The following is a 12,866-nucleotide window of genomic DNA, read 5'->3' on the forward strand; positions in this document are numbered from 1 at the left end:
CGGTAAACGCGAGCTCGAGAAAGGGTGTGTACGTCATCATGACATCACTTCGAAGAATCCCCGCCCCTCTACACCAGTAGCGGAAGTTCTGTTGATATTCTTGGACAGCAAGTGGTGAGTGTATGAATTTATGTTAGCGGGCCGCGGTTTTACAATACTCATTTACCCGTCCGTACCGAACCCACATGGGCCTTCGGTTACCACTGGGGTTCAAGGGCATGGGGAAGGGATGTATTCAAATACCTGGTCGAATTTAGGCCACATGTCAATCGAACCAAGCTCGAATGGCAGCGGAAGGCAGTGTACTGAGACAATACAGATTGTTGCTGTGTGGTTAGCTTTCTAAACTAGTCATTGTGAGGATTTATAGCCAGCTAAACGGGATTAAACTGGCTACTTGGATGTAGCTAACTAGCTTTTCCATGTTTGAAACAATCTAGCTAGCTGCTTTGCACTAATCCTCTCTCGAATTCTCCCACCGGGTCGCTCAACGACTGGGTTAGTGAGCTAAGCTGCTTCTCAGCCCCATTGTTTCTTCATCCCCACCCCCTTCCTTTCCTTTAGCTAGCTAATGAACAAATATCTGTACCCTGAATCGCAGGTTGTCTATGTATAGCCACATATGTCTACTTCAAATTATCGAAATAAAGTAATGTAAAAAGATAACTGACTTATGTTGCAAGTAGCCACACCAGCTAGCTAGCCTGCATAACAAACCTGGCTTTTAAAATTTGGGGGTGTAATCATTTGTCCAAACAGTTCCGTTTTACAAACTAAAACTAGATGTTCTATTGGAAAAATTCAGGTAGGTCCCTCCCTGTTCCGTTTAAGAAACGTTTTGCAACATAATCAGCGCAATGAATACACCCCAGGTGTTGCTGGTGAAAGACGGCTATACTGACTGCCGCATATGACTTGATGCTTGCCAGGTGGCTAGAATTTACGCACCGGGTAAACCTTACAGGGCCTTTATCCCAGTAATTATTGCTCTTGACTACTGAGGAAATCGAGCCATTAGCTGCTGTAAATGCAAGTGAATAAAGAGCCATGGCGGGACATTTTCTTACGCCAACCACTGAACCAGTCAACGTTTAGTTTGTCCTAGCCAGTTTAATGCAAGTCAGATGGGAACTCGCGATTGTGTAGCCGTGCATGGACGGCATTGTTTGTATCACCAGCAGAAGCCTTGCGCAGAGGGAGAGAGGGGTGACTGTGAAATCAGTGTATTTCCACCCGATTAGCTATTTGTGGTCTTACTGTTATCTCTGAAGGGACTGAGGATGTTTGCCTTGCAAACGCAATTATAGTCTGCCTAACATTAAGTGGTGGTATAAAGTCAAAGGACTACACTGGCATGCTGGAACAAAGCCTCCTCTGTGTCATTGATGCTAGATGCTACTATCCAATTGCTTCAGAACAGGCCTATCTGAGAGCACATCTCGGGTTAATGCTATCTGGGGTCCTTGGTAGGTCCCTACCCTAACCTTAACCCCCTACCGTAACCATTACTTATACCTAACCTTAACCATTTTAAATGTCAACTTTAATTGGGTATGGATGTCCCAAGTATCCTGGATAGCAAGGACCAAGTGCTGTAGGCCTACCTGCCTGGGGGAATCATATAGGTTGGTCTATTAAAGCGTGCAATAGCTGACACGGTCACAAGGAAATGAGGCAAAGGCACAATGAGCATGCGTGTCACTGCAGTTCAGAAAGTTATTGTGATGTGTGATGCACGGCCCTGTTCTTTCTTCCTATTGAGCCTGTCATTATCATTCCCCTGATTTGGCTCTTTTTCTGTCTCTCCCTTTGCTTTCACTAACTGCCGGTCATTAGGTGGGTGGAATTGTAACTAACTCGGTGTATGATCTCCCTGAAGGTTTATACATTAACCTCCTTACTTTACCTTTTATTTTCTCCTCTCATTGTTTCTTTCTCTCTTGCTCTTCTCATCTTTGTTGTCATATGTCACTCAACCTGACTCTGAGGCTATTAAAAGTTGACTTTGAAAACAATATGCTCTAGCTAGCCGATATCCATTATCAGTGGATAGGCAGTGGCATCAGTCCTAGCCTATTGGCATCTTGGTTAATTACATAAATACAGTTAGGAGGAGTACATTTAGTTCATGAGTTTCGAAACTTGCTGACTGAAGAGATTCTTCTCCGTATTCAGCCTGTCTCTTTGGTTCAAAGCAGCCATAATCTGTGGGATGTTCAGTTCTTTTGTCATCATGTCTGTCCCTATGCTGAATAGCTGCGTTGATAACCAGCCAACGTCATTGATATGCCCTTTCCCCCCGTCCTCTCTCTAGCACCCCTTACAGTGTATGTGTGGCAACAACATGTCTCTGCCGCTGCTTGCCGAGGCTGTGACGGTGTCCGGGACAGAGAAGGAGACCGCTGCGGTGAGAGACCACACCAACACCATAGTGTAACTTATGGCATCCATCAGCAAATTTGCCCACTTGTATCAAAGGAAGTGCAAGAGTTGCCTTGCTAAACTTAATTTGTAGTTCATAGGCACTGTAAACTGGGGCTGGGACGATACTAGTATTGCAGTTTTTTTTTCCATGGCAAGAATTTAAAACAAGTCTTTAGTCCCTTAAAAACCTGCTGTATGTAAAATATTGTGTTCTTTGAATAAAAATAAATAAATAAAAGATGACAATGATGTTTCTCTAAAATTAGGACTTTTTCCTAAGAAGTTATCTGCTTTGTGTTTTGTTTACTTGCCAAGATACTGACAAGTATTTATTTGTTTTTCCAATTCAAAGAACACTATTTTACCTACAGCAGGTTTTTAAAGGACTAAAGACTTTGGTTTAAAATTTTTGCCATGGAAAAAAATACTGCAATACTAGTATCGTCCCAGCCCTAGTTTACAGAAACAAGTATCGTGATACTGGTATCGTCCCGGCCCTACTGTGAACCCACTGGACAAAAAGTGCTTAAATCAACGTTTTATTCCATGTGATTTCAACAAAAATAATCAGTGTGGTGACGTTAAATCAATGTGGAAAATTTATTGGATTTGCAAAAAGTTCTCAACGTAAGGGAATTGAGTCTTTTTTTCACCCAACTTTTAACCCAAATCCAATGACATGGTTATTTTTTGTTGTTGATTTCACATTGTACTTCCGGCGCCGACAGAGATGGCCGCCTCGCTTCGCGTTCCTAGGAAACTTTTGTTTTGTGTTATTTCTTACATTGTTACCCCAGGAAATATTAGGTTTTATTACAAACAGTTGGGAGGAACTATTGGATATAAGAGCAACGTCAACTCACCAACATTATGACCAGGAATAAGACTTTCCCGAAGCGGATCCTCTGTTTGGTCCACCACCCAGGACAATGGATCGGGTCCCAGCCGGCGAACCGAAACAACAGCGCCGCAGAAGGAGCAGATGGAGCGGTCTTCTGGTCAGGCTCGTAGACGGGCACATCGTGCACCGCTCCCGAGCATACTACTCTCCAATGTCCAGTCTCTTGACAACAAGGTAGACGAAATCCGAGGAAGGGTTGCCTTCCAGAGAGACATCAGAGATTGTAACGTTCTTTGTTTCACGGAAACATGGCTTACTCGGGATACGTTACCAGAGTCGGTACAGCCACCTGGCTTCTTCACGCATCGCACCGACAGAAACAAACATCTTTCTGGTAAGAAGAAGAGCGGGGGTGTATGCCTTATGATTAACGAGACGTGGTGTGAACATAACAACATACAGGAACTCAAGTCCTTTTGTTCACCTGACCTATAATTCCTTACAATCAAATGCTAACCACATTATCTACCAAGAGAATTCTCTTCGATCATAATCACAGTCGTGTATATCCCCCCAAGCAGACACCTCGACGGCCCTGAAAGAACTTCATTTGACTATGTAAACTGGAAACCACATATCCTGAGGCTGCATTTATTGTAGCTGGGGATTTTAACAAGGCTAATCTGAAAACAAGGCTCCCTAAATTTTATCAGCATATTGAATGCGTGACCCGGGCTGGCAAAACCCTGGATCATTGTTATTCTAACTTTCGCGATGCATATAAAGCCCTCCCCTGCCCTCATTTCTGAAAATCTGACCACGACCCCATTTTGTTGCTCCCAGCCAAAAGACAGAAACTAAAACAGGAAGCGCCTGTGCTCAGGTCTGTTCAACGCTGGTCCAACCAATCGGATTCCACGCTTCAAGATTGCTTCAATCACGTGGACTGGGATATGTTCCACATAGCGTCGGACGATAACATTGATGAATACGCTGATTCGATGAGCGAGTTTATTAGCAAGTGCATCAGTGATGTTGTACCCACAGCGTCTATTAAAACATTCCCCAACCAGAAACCGTGGATTGATGGCAGCATTCGCACCAAACTGAAACCGCGAACCACTGCTTTTAGTCAGGGCAAGGTGACCGGAAACATGACCGAATACAAACAGTGTAGCTATTCCCTCCGCAAGGCAATCAAACAAGCTAAGCGTCAGTATAGAGACAAAGTAGAGTCGCAATTCAACGGCTCAGACACGAGAGGTATGTGGCAGGGTCTACAGTCAATTACGGACTACAAAAGGAAAACCAGCCCCGTCGTGGACCACGATGTCTTGCTCCCAGACAACTAAACAACTTCTTTGCTCGTTTTGAGGACAACACAGTGCCACTGACACGGCCCGCTACCAAAACCTGTGGGCTCTCCACTGCAGCCAATGTGAGTAAAACATTTAAACGTGTTAACCCTCGCAAGGCTGCCGGCCCAGACTGCATCCCCAGCCGCGTCCTCAGAGAATGCGCAGACCAGCTGGCTGGTGTGTTTACGGACATATTCAATCAATCCTTATCCCAGTCTGCTGTTCCCACATGCTTCAAGAGGGCCACCATTGTTCCTGTTCCCAAGAAAGCGAAGGTAACTGAGCTAAATGACTATCGCCCCGTAGCACTCACTTCCGTCATCATGAAGTGCTTTGAGACACTAGTCAAGGACCATATCACCTCCACCTTACCTGACACCCTAGACCCACTCCAATTTGCTTACCGCCCCAATAGGTCCACAGACGACGCAATCGCAATCACACTGCACACTGCCATAACCCATCTGGACAAGAGGAATACCTATCTAAGAATGCTGTTCATTGACTACAGCTCGGCATTTAACACCATAGTACCCTCCAAACTCGTCATTAAGCTCGAGACCCTGGGTCTCGACCACGCCCCGTGCAACTGGGTCCTGGACTTCCTGACGGGCCGCCCCCAGGTGGTGAGGGTAGGTAACATCTCCACCCCGCTGATTCTCAACACCGGGGCCCCACAAGGGTGCGTTCTCAGCCCTCTCCTGTACTCCCTGTTCACCCATGACTGCGTGGCCATGCACGCCTCCAACTCAATCAAGTTTGCAGACAACACTACAGTGTTAGGCTTGATTACCAACAACGACAAGACGGACTACAGGGAGGAGGTGAGGGCCCTCGGAGTGTGGTGTCAGGAAAATAACCTCTCACTCAACGTCAACAAAACAAAGGAGATGATCGTGGACTTCAGGAAACAGCAGAGGGAGCACCCCCCCTATCCACATCGACGGGACAGTAGTGGAGAAGGTGGAAAGTTTTAAGTTCCTCGGGGTACACATCACGGACAAACTGAAATGGTCCACCCACACAGACAGTGTGGTGAAGAAGGTGCAACAGAAGGCTGAAGAAATTCGGCTTGTCACCAAAAACACTCACAAACTTTTACAGATGCACAATCGAGAACATCCTGTCGGGCTGTATCACCGACTGGTACGGCAACTGCTCCGCCCACAACAGTAAGGCTCTCCAGAGGGTAGTGAGGTCTGCACAACGCATCACCGGGGGCAAACTACCTGCCCTCCAGGACACCTACACCACCCGATGTCACAGGAAGGCCAAAAAGATCATCATCAAGGACACCAACCACCCGAGCCACTGTCTGTTCACCTCGCTATCATCCAGAAGGCGAGGTCAGTACAGGTGCATCAAAGTGGGGACCGAGAGACTGAAAAACAGCTTCTATCTCAAAGCCATCAGACTGTTAAACAGCCATCACTAACATTGAGTGGCTGCTGCCAACATACTGACTCAAATCTCTAGCCACTTTTAATAATGAAAAATTGATGTAATAAATGTATCACTAGCCACTTTAAACAATGCCACTTTATATTATGTTTACATACACTACATTACTCATCTCATATGTATATACTGTACTCTATACCATCTACTGCATCTTGCCTATGCCGTTCGGCCATCGCTCATTCATATATTTTTATGTACATATTCTTATTCATTCCTTTACACTTGTGTGTGTATAAGGTAGTTGTTGTGAAATTGTTAGGTTAGATTACTTGTTCGATATTACTGCATTGTCGGAACTAGAAGCACAAGCATTTCGCTACACTCGCATTAACATCTGCTAACCATGTGTATGTGACAAATACAATTTGAGCTGAATTCATCAATTCACGAAATGATTTGGTATGGTTGCACATCCCTATCAGAACTGTGCTATGTTAAAACATTGCCGCTTGAAGGCATAACAAACTGATTACACCAGTTATTTGGGTCTGTAAGCACTTTTAAGGTCAAAACCAACTCTATTGAATTCATTTCTGAATGCTCATATTTGATTTTTACCGAATTTTTAAATGCATTTTGTAGTTTTTTGTATGTTCTATCTGGCTCGCCAAATTCATTTTCTTTCTCTTATGCTGCCTCTGATTAAATACTATTATTTAGAGTTGGCAAGCAGTAATATCAACTGAGTAGGAATTTGCCCTTTGTTGGGCCTGATTCACTTGTACATGGTGCTCATATGCAAATACAGTGCAGTAGCCATTGGTGTTCTTTGTGGTTCGTAATGCACCATTAACCAATGTAAAATGGTCACTCTCCCCAATTCTACCACAGGTGATATTCCTTCATGGTTTGGGTGACTCAGGGTGAGTTTTCTGTCTGAAGCCTGTTGCATGCTTCCCAGTCAACAGTTTGCATATATTATAACAACATTTTGAGACGTTTTGGTGTTCGGCAGGTTTTTTTTCGGCTGTTCATGCACACATCTTTTTTTTGTTGTTGAGGCAAGTCGAAGTTCGGTAGCCGAAGTCCGCGCCCCTTTGTCAGTGATTGATCAACAGTACTACTCCTAGTAGGATTAGGTACTATGGACGGGATTCTTCAATTAACGTGTTTCTTGTCATTCAACGGCAGACGACTAGTTTTCATGCAAATGTTGTCACTTGAGAAATGCTGCACCGAACGTCTTAGTTAGATGTAAAATTGTGCGACTAAGACATCCTCTGCAAAAACGTCAAATCAAGAAAACTGTAATACATTATCTTAGATGAAATCAGACTATTTTGAGGAAGTGTGCACCTTCATATATACATACGGTCATTGGTGTATACTGACTGTTGTTGCTACGGCGTCTCGAGGGACAAACGGTAAAAATAGCTTATTTTTGAAACATTTGTTTTTCAAGCGATAGTCTTTAAAGGGAGTATGCGAGCCACAGACATTCACTTCGCCTAGCCATGTTCTGCTATGAGGAAACCGAACCTAGTGTGCGGGCGCCTTTATACTCTGTATAAATCGTTCTGTCTTATAGGCGAATCTGTAAAGAGTACAACGTTCTCTCTCTGACTTGCTCTTTTTCTTCCTGTTGTCAGGCATGGCTGGGCAGATGCCATGACGGCTATCCGACTGCCACATGTAAAGTATATCTGCCCCCACGCGTAAGTCTGTATGATTGTCTGTCATATTTTCTGACAAGTTTATTTCTCAGCTTAAGTGCCCTCTGTCTCAATTTCCAGAGTAGGATGTAATACGAGCGTTGAATCTTATATTTGGTAGTTTCTCATCTCTGATCTTTCTATACAACCACTTTGTATTCCTCCACCCATGTGCACTTACATTGATTCACTTGTTTGTCCGCAGGCCCAGAATCCCCGTCACTCTCAATATGAAGATGACCATGCCCTCATGGTGAGTCATATGTTTGCACTGATCTGAAAAATATGTCATTGGCCAATGGCTTGACTCTAACCTACACTTCAGTGGAAAAGCGATCTCCTTTTGGTAAGAGATTTGTTGAACAAGGAATTCCTTCAAAGACGGATTCACACACACACACTATCAGGATACCAGGGGCACATAAGATATACAGTGAGCTCCAAAAGTATTGGGACAGTGACATATTTTTTGTTGTTTTGGCTCTGTACTACAGCATTTTGGATTTAAAATAATACAATGATTGAGGTTAAAGTGCAGACTGTCAGCTTTAATCTCAGGGAATTTGAGCTTTTCGTCCCCTAAAATGTACAAAAAGTGCTGTCATTTCTAAACGGTTCATCCGATATAGATGAAAACCCTCAAATTAAAGCTGACAGTCTACACTTTAACCTCATCGACGTTGAATCATTTCAAATCCAAAGTGCTTGAGTACAGAGCCAAAACAACAAAACATTTCACTGTGCCAATACTTTTGGAGATCACTGTATGAGATGCGTATTAAATCGACTGACCATGGATCTGTAGGTTTGACCTGATGGGTCTCAGCCCAGATTCTCCAGAGGACGAGGCTGGCATCAAGAGGGCAGCGGAGAACAGTAAGTCATTCCGTGTGACACCAGTACTATACATGAGATATATATATATAATAGCATTGTAGATGCATATAGATATCATTCCAAGCTCTATTCACATAACCATGTTAGCTAAAGCACAGTGTGCATCATAATTAGACATTATCAGCCCCACTATGTACTGTATACGTTCAATTTCCATTTTCACTCTTTTCCACAGTCAAGGCCATAATCGACCATGAGGCAAAGAATGGGATACCCGCCAATCGTGTGCTGCTTGGAGGGTTCTCTCAGGTAAGCGTCAATGTGAACCGCTATGGAGGTGATGTGCAAATGAAGTCCTCTTTTTCAAGTTCCTGATTCTGTGATATTTTTTTTCTCCAACGTTGGTGTAAACCATGTGAACATCTCTATAGGTCTAAACCCATTCTACCTCTCTTTCCCTCTATTGTTCCGTCTCCCAGGGTGGGGCTCTGTCCTTGTATACCGCTCTCACCTGTCAGCAGCAATTGGCGGGCGTGGTCGCTCTCAGTTGCTGGTTACCGCTTCACAGGAGTTTCCCACAGGTACAGTTACACAGCTTACTTGTTTGTCTAAAATGTACGGTACTCTCGGGGCCCCTGAACATTCCACAGAGCTGTTTCTTTTATTACTGGGCTGGATTCCAAACTGGAAAATGTACTCTCCGTTTGTCTTGACGATTTTGCTGTGTAGATATGAATGAACTGAATATGTGATTTGGTGTTAGAACCTGGTCTTGGTCTTCACTTTTTGCTTGTATTATTTGGATGTAATGGTCTGTTGTTCCCATTAGGCGGCGAGCGCCAGTGGGAACAGAGACATGGCCATACTGCAGTGTCATGGGGAGATGGACCCCATGATCCCAGTGCAGTTTGGGGCCATGACGGCCGAGAAGCTCAAGGTCATCGTCAACCCTCAGAAAATCACCTTCCGGACCTACCCGGGACTCATGCACAGCTCCTGTCCTCAGGTAGAAGGGGATTTTGGTTGTAACATGCATGAGTATCAATGTTCTATATGTGTTAATATTTTTCTATGAGTATCGGTGTGGAAGTATTCATGGTGTTCGGTTTCTTTATAAGCCTCTTTATTTTGATTTTGCAGGAGATGGCAGCAGTGAAGGAATTCATTGAGAAGCAGTTGCCCCGAATCTGACCTCACCTCAACCCCACTGTGACCCTTAGACACTGACTTCTCACCTCTGACCTGCCATTCTCCCACTGGAAACAGCCATGAGCACTGCCCCCTCCCTCCCCATACATACACAGTAACACTTACTTTCACATATCATCGTCATATACACATAATACATTCCATAAAAATCCAACCAACGCACATCATACTGGACACACCATTTATAAACGCACATTTGTTAACACACTGAAGTGCACACACAAGTCTTACCTTTTTGAGTGAGAATCACGCACTCACACAGTACATTCCCCTGGGATTCTTTTCTCTCTTATCCAACCCGCCATTGTCCCCTCTTTCTTTCTCTCAATCTCTCTCTCCTCTCATAACCTCCACTCCTGTTTCCCTCCTATGCTGTGTGAGTCAGTCAGTCAGTGAAGCAGTCAGTGTGCAGGTGGCCCTGTTGCTAGATGCCACCCGGTGTCAGAGAGCCTGGCTCAGGTTCAGCAGCCTGTGGTTCTGGTCCTCAGGCCCCGAGGTCTGGAGTGACTCTGGTGCCGTCTGGAGTGACTCTGGTGCCACACTGCTCTGCATGCTATTCCCAACGGGTTCACGGCCACTGGTGGGGTTGTGGTCACACCCCAGCTACTCATGGGATGCCCCTGTTACTCCTGGGCGGCTCTACTTGTGCTGATTCTTCAAATATCTGACATTATTACAACAACAAAAAATGAAATAAAGGAAACCTATGGATCATTACTTTTGCCACCATCTTCTGTTCTTTACCACAATTTAGGGCTATTGATGATGTGGATAAAGTGTACATTTTATGATTTATTTTGTTTGACATGAATGGGAATGATAACAAAAATGAAGTGGCAGGATTTCATAAAAATCTATTGACTGATAAAGATTAAAATGTTGAATTTCATACACCTTAAATGGCTTAGGGCTTTAAAAAAAATCCTAGGAATTATTTTAGCTGCCGGTTCGTCTATTGCACGAAATAAATAGTCAGCGAAGCTAAACCTAGATTGGTAATGTCTCACACCAGATGGAACCAGACCAGGACATTGTGTAGTAGACACAACTTGACTCATTTGACTGCAGCTCTTCCTAGCCGTTCCCTCTCAGCATCTAGCATTTGACCAGTGAACCAAGTTCCATTCCATCCATGTGTCCAGCACACATCAGTTTCAGCTCTCACGCTGACAGGTCATTTTTTACTGTCGAGCAAAACTATTTACTCATTTGACAACTTACTGGCACCCACTAGTAAAGTGTGAAAAGGTCAGAGTTAACTCTGAAAATGGGTATACACTGGGAAGGCTTTGATAGAAAAAAGCTGTTCCTTTTTTAATGGAAGGGTGATTTTTTGAAAAGCATTCATCTTGAACAACTTGTGGCTCTTGGGTGTATGACTTTAACTCTGAGTTTGTGTGCTAAAATAAGGTGTTCTGTATTTTTCTTCTGTCAATGTTTTCTCTTTATGATGACCTGTTCTGTGTTACTGAAACCTAATTTAAAAGGGTAGACATTGGAGAATAAAAAATCTGTATTGATTGTTCTGCTGTTTAATGAATGTCTCTTACTCCCTAAGTTGTCTGTTATTACATCTTTCCCCATGTCATCTTCCTTGACCCAACACATCTGTTGTTACTTTTCACTTGTACTAGTGGGCTACATTTTGTATTCTTTTCTCTGTTACTTTCTCTTTTATTTGTCTTCCATCCCTTTTTGCCTTCTAGTCCCATCCTATCACCTAATTCCATGTGGGACAAGGTTGGATAAAGTGTCTCATGTGTTCTCCTGAGTTGTACTTTGTCTTTTGTTTGAATTTTTACGGTTGTGACTCATTTTGATTTTGTCATTTTGTCTCAATGTGTTTGGTCACTTTGTCATCTCATCTTTGTGTCTTTTTAATTTGACTGGCTAAAACATGTTGAGCGACTGTTGGTCCCTCAGGTTTATTTTTCCGAGACACCTGTATGTGTGTAATAAATGATGAAAATAACAACAGTGCATTTGAGTTGAGTTTTTTTGTTGTGGAACGGTTATGGTAGTAATATTTCTGCTCTGTGAACTGTACATCACATCGTTCAAGAAATTGGGGCCATCCAAAGCGTGCATGTGCACGTCTCTTGTGCAGACCATAGAGAATGATAGAGGCCTCTAGTAGCCCAAAGGGTGGTTCAGCATGGGCAAGCGCCATTGAGGGCTTCCACCATGCTTCTGCCATTTTTAAAGTAGCCAACTGGTTGGGAATTCCTATGGGTTGTAGCCTCAATGGCGCTGCCCATGCTATTACAGACGCTATAATGCCACCGATATAAAGTTGAGTCCTCTATTTCTATGGTGCAGACTAAGAAATGTATGTATTTGGGTAGTTAAGTGGTAGTTACCACGCTAAATGAACAGGACAAGCTATATAACATAAATATTTCAGGGATTGAAACGATCGAGTCTGTTTGAAAGGAGTCTGTCACTTAAGTGTAGCCTAATGACATGCATGAATTGATCTACTACTGTAACGGCATCAGAAAGGTAAACGTAATGTTTCTTGAGACATTTAGCTATATAATAGTTTCTCCTTCGCCTTCTCTAATGTACTTTTTTTTTGTCTTTGAGTTGTGTTTCAGAAAGTAAACAAAAGTCGACCTGTCCCCAAGAGGAGTGAGGTGAGTTCAGAAACTCAAGAAAAGGCATCTGTTTGCACCACTGCATTGTCGACCATTGTCTTATAATTCATCACATTTCACAAGCCTATTTTCGGGGAAAAAGGCACATATAGTTAACCACTGCCTGCAAATCTCTCAAAATATAATATGTAGGCTAGGAGATAGCCTACCACAGATGCATTCTTGCCACCGATGCAATTGTTAGTCCTTTTTCCAGACATGGGGATGCTTATTACATTCGATAATGCGAAGCATAAATTCACAGATAAGCTATAATGATGTGAGGGACCAGTTTGAGGGAATGACAAAAGAAACAGAACACATTTATTAATGGTGTCTTTATTGGGTTATAGTCAAACAGTAATTTGACAACAATGGTAAATAGTATCCAGGCACATGAGCGATTGGTGGATTTCCCAGGCATTGCAGCTGTGCTTTTCCACAGGAA

The 12,866-nt window shown here is 43.4% G+C and overlaps 1 protein-coding gene across 1 annotated transcript; it reads left to right on the forward strand.

Annotated features, from left to right (window-relative positions):
• Positions 1-58: 58 nt before the first annotated feature.
• On the forward strand, positions 59-11,762 carry LOC120026971 (acyl-protein thioesterase 2-like). Its single transcript, XM_038971789.1, has 10 exons — positions 59-114; positions 2,315-2,407; positions 6,916-6,947; positions 7,674-7,739; positions 7,942-7,989; positions 8,542-8,612; positions 8,809-8,882; positions 9,053-9,154; positions 9,403-9,579; positions 9,714-11,762. Exons 2-10 carry the CDS (start codon positions 2,330-2,332, stop codon positions 9,762-9,764), a joined length of 699 nt encoding a protein of 232 aa, XP_038827717.1. The 5' UTR covers positions 59-114; positions 2,315-2,329; the 3' UTR covers positions 9,765-11,762.
• The last annotated feature ends 1,104 nt before the right edge of the window (positions 11,763-12,866 follow it).

The sequence above is a fragment of the Salvelinus namaycush genome, chromosome 32 (genome assembly GCF_016432855.1).
Source record: "Salvelinus namaycush isolate Seneca chromosome 32, SaNama_1.0, whole genome shotgun sequence".
In the NCBI taxonomy this organism is placed as follows: Eukaryota; Metazoa; Chordata; class Actinopteri; order Salmoniformes; family Salmonidae; genus Salvelinus; species Salvelinus namaycush.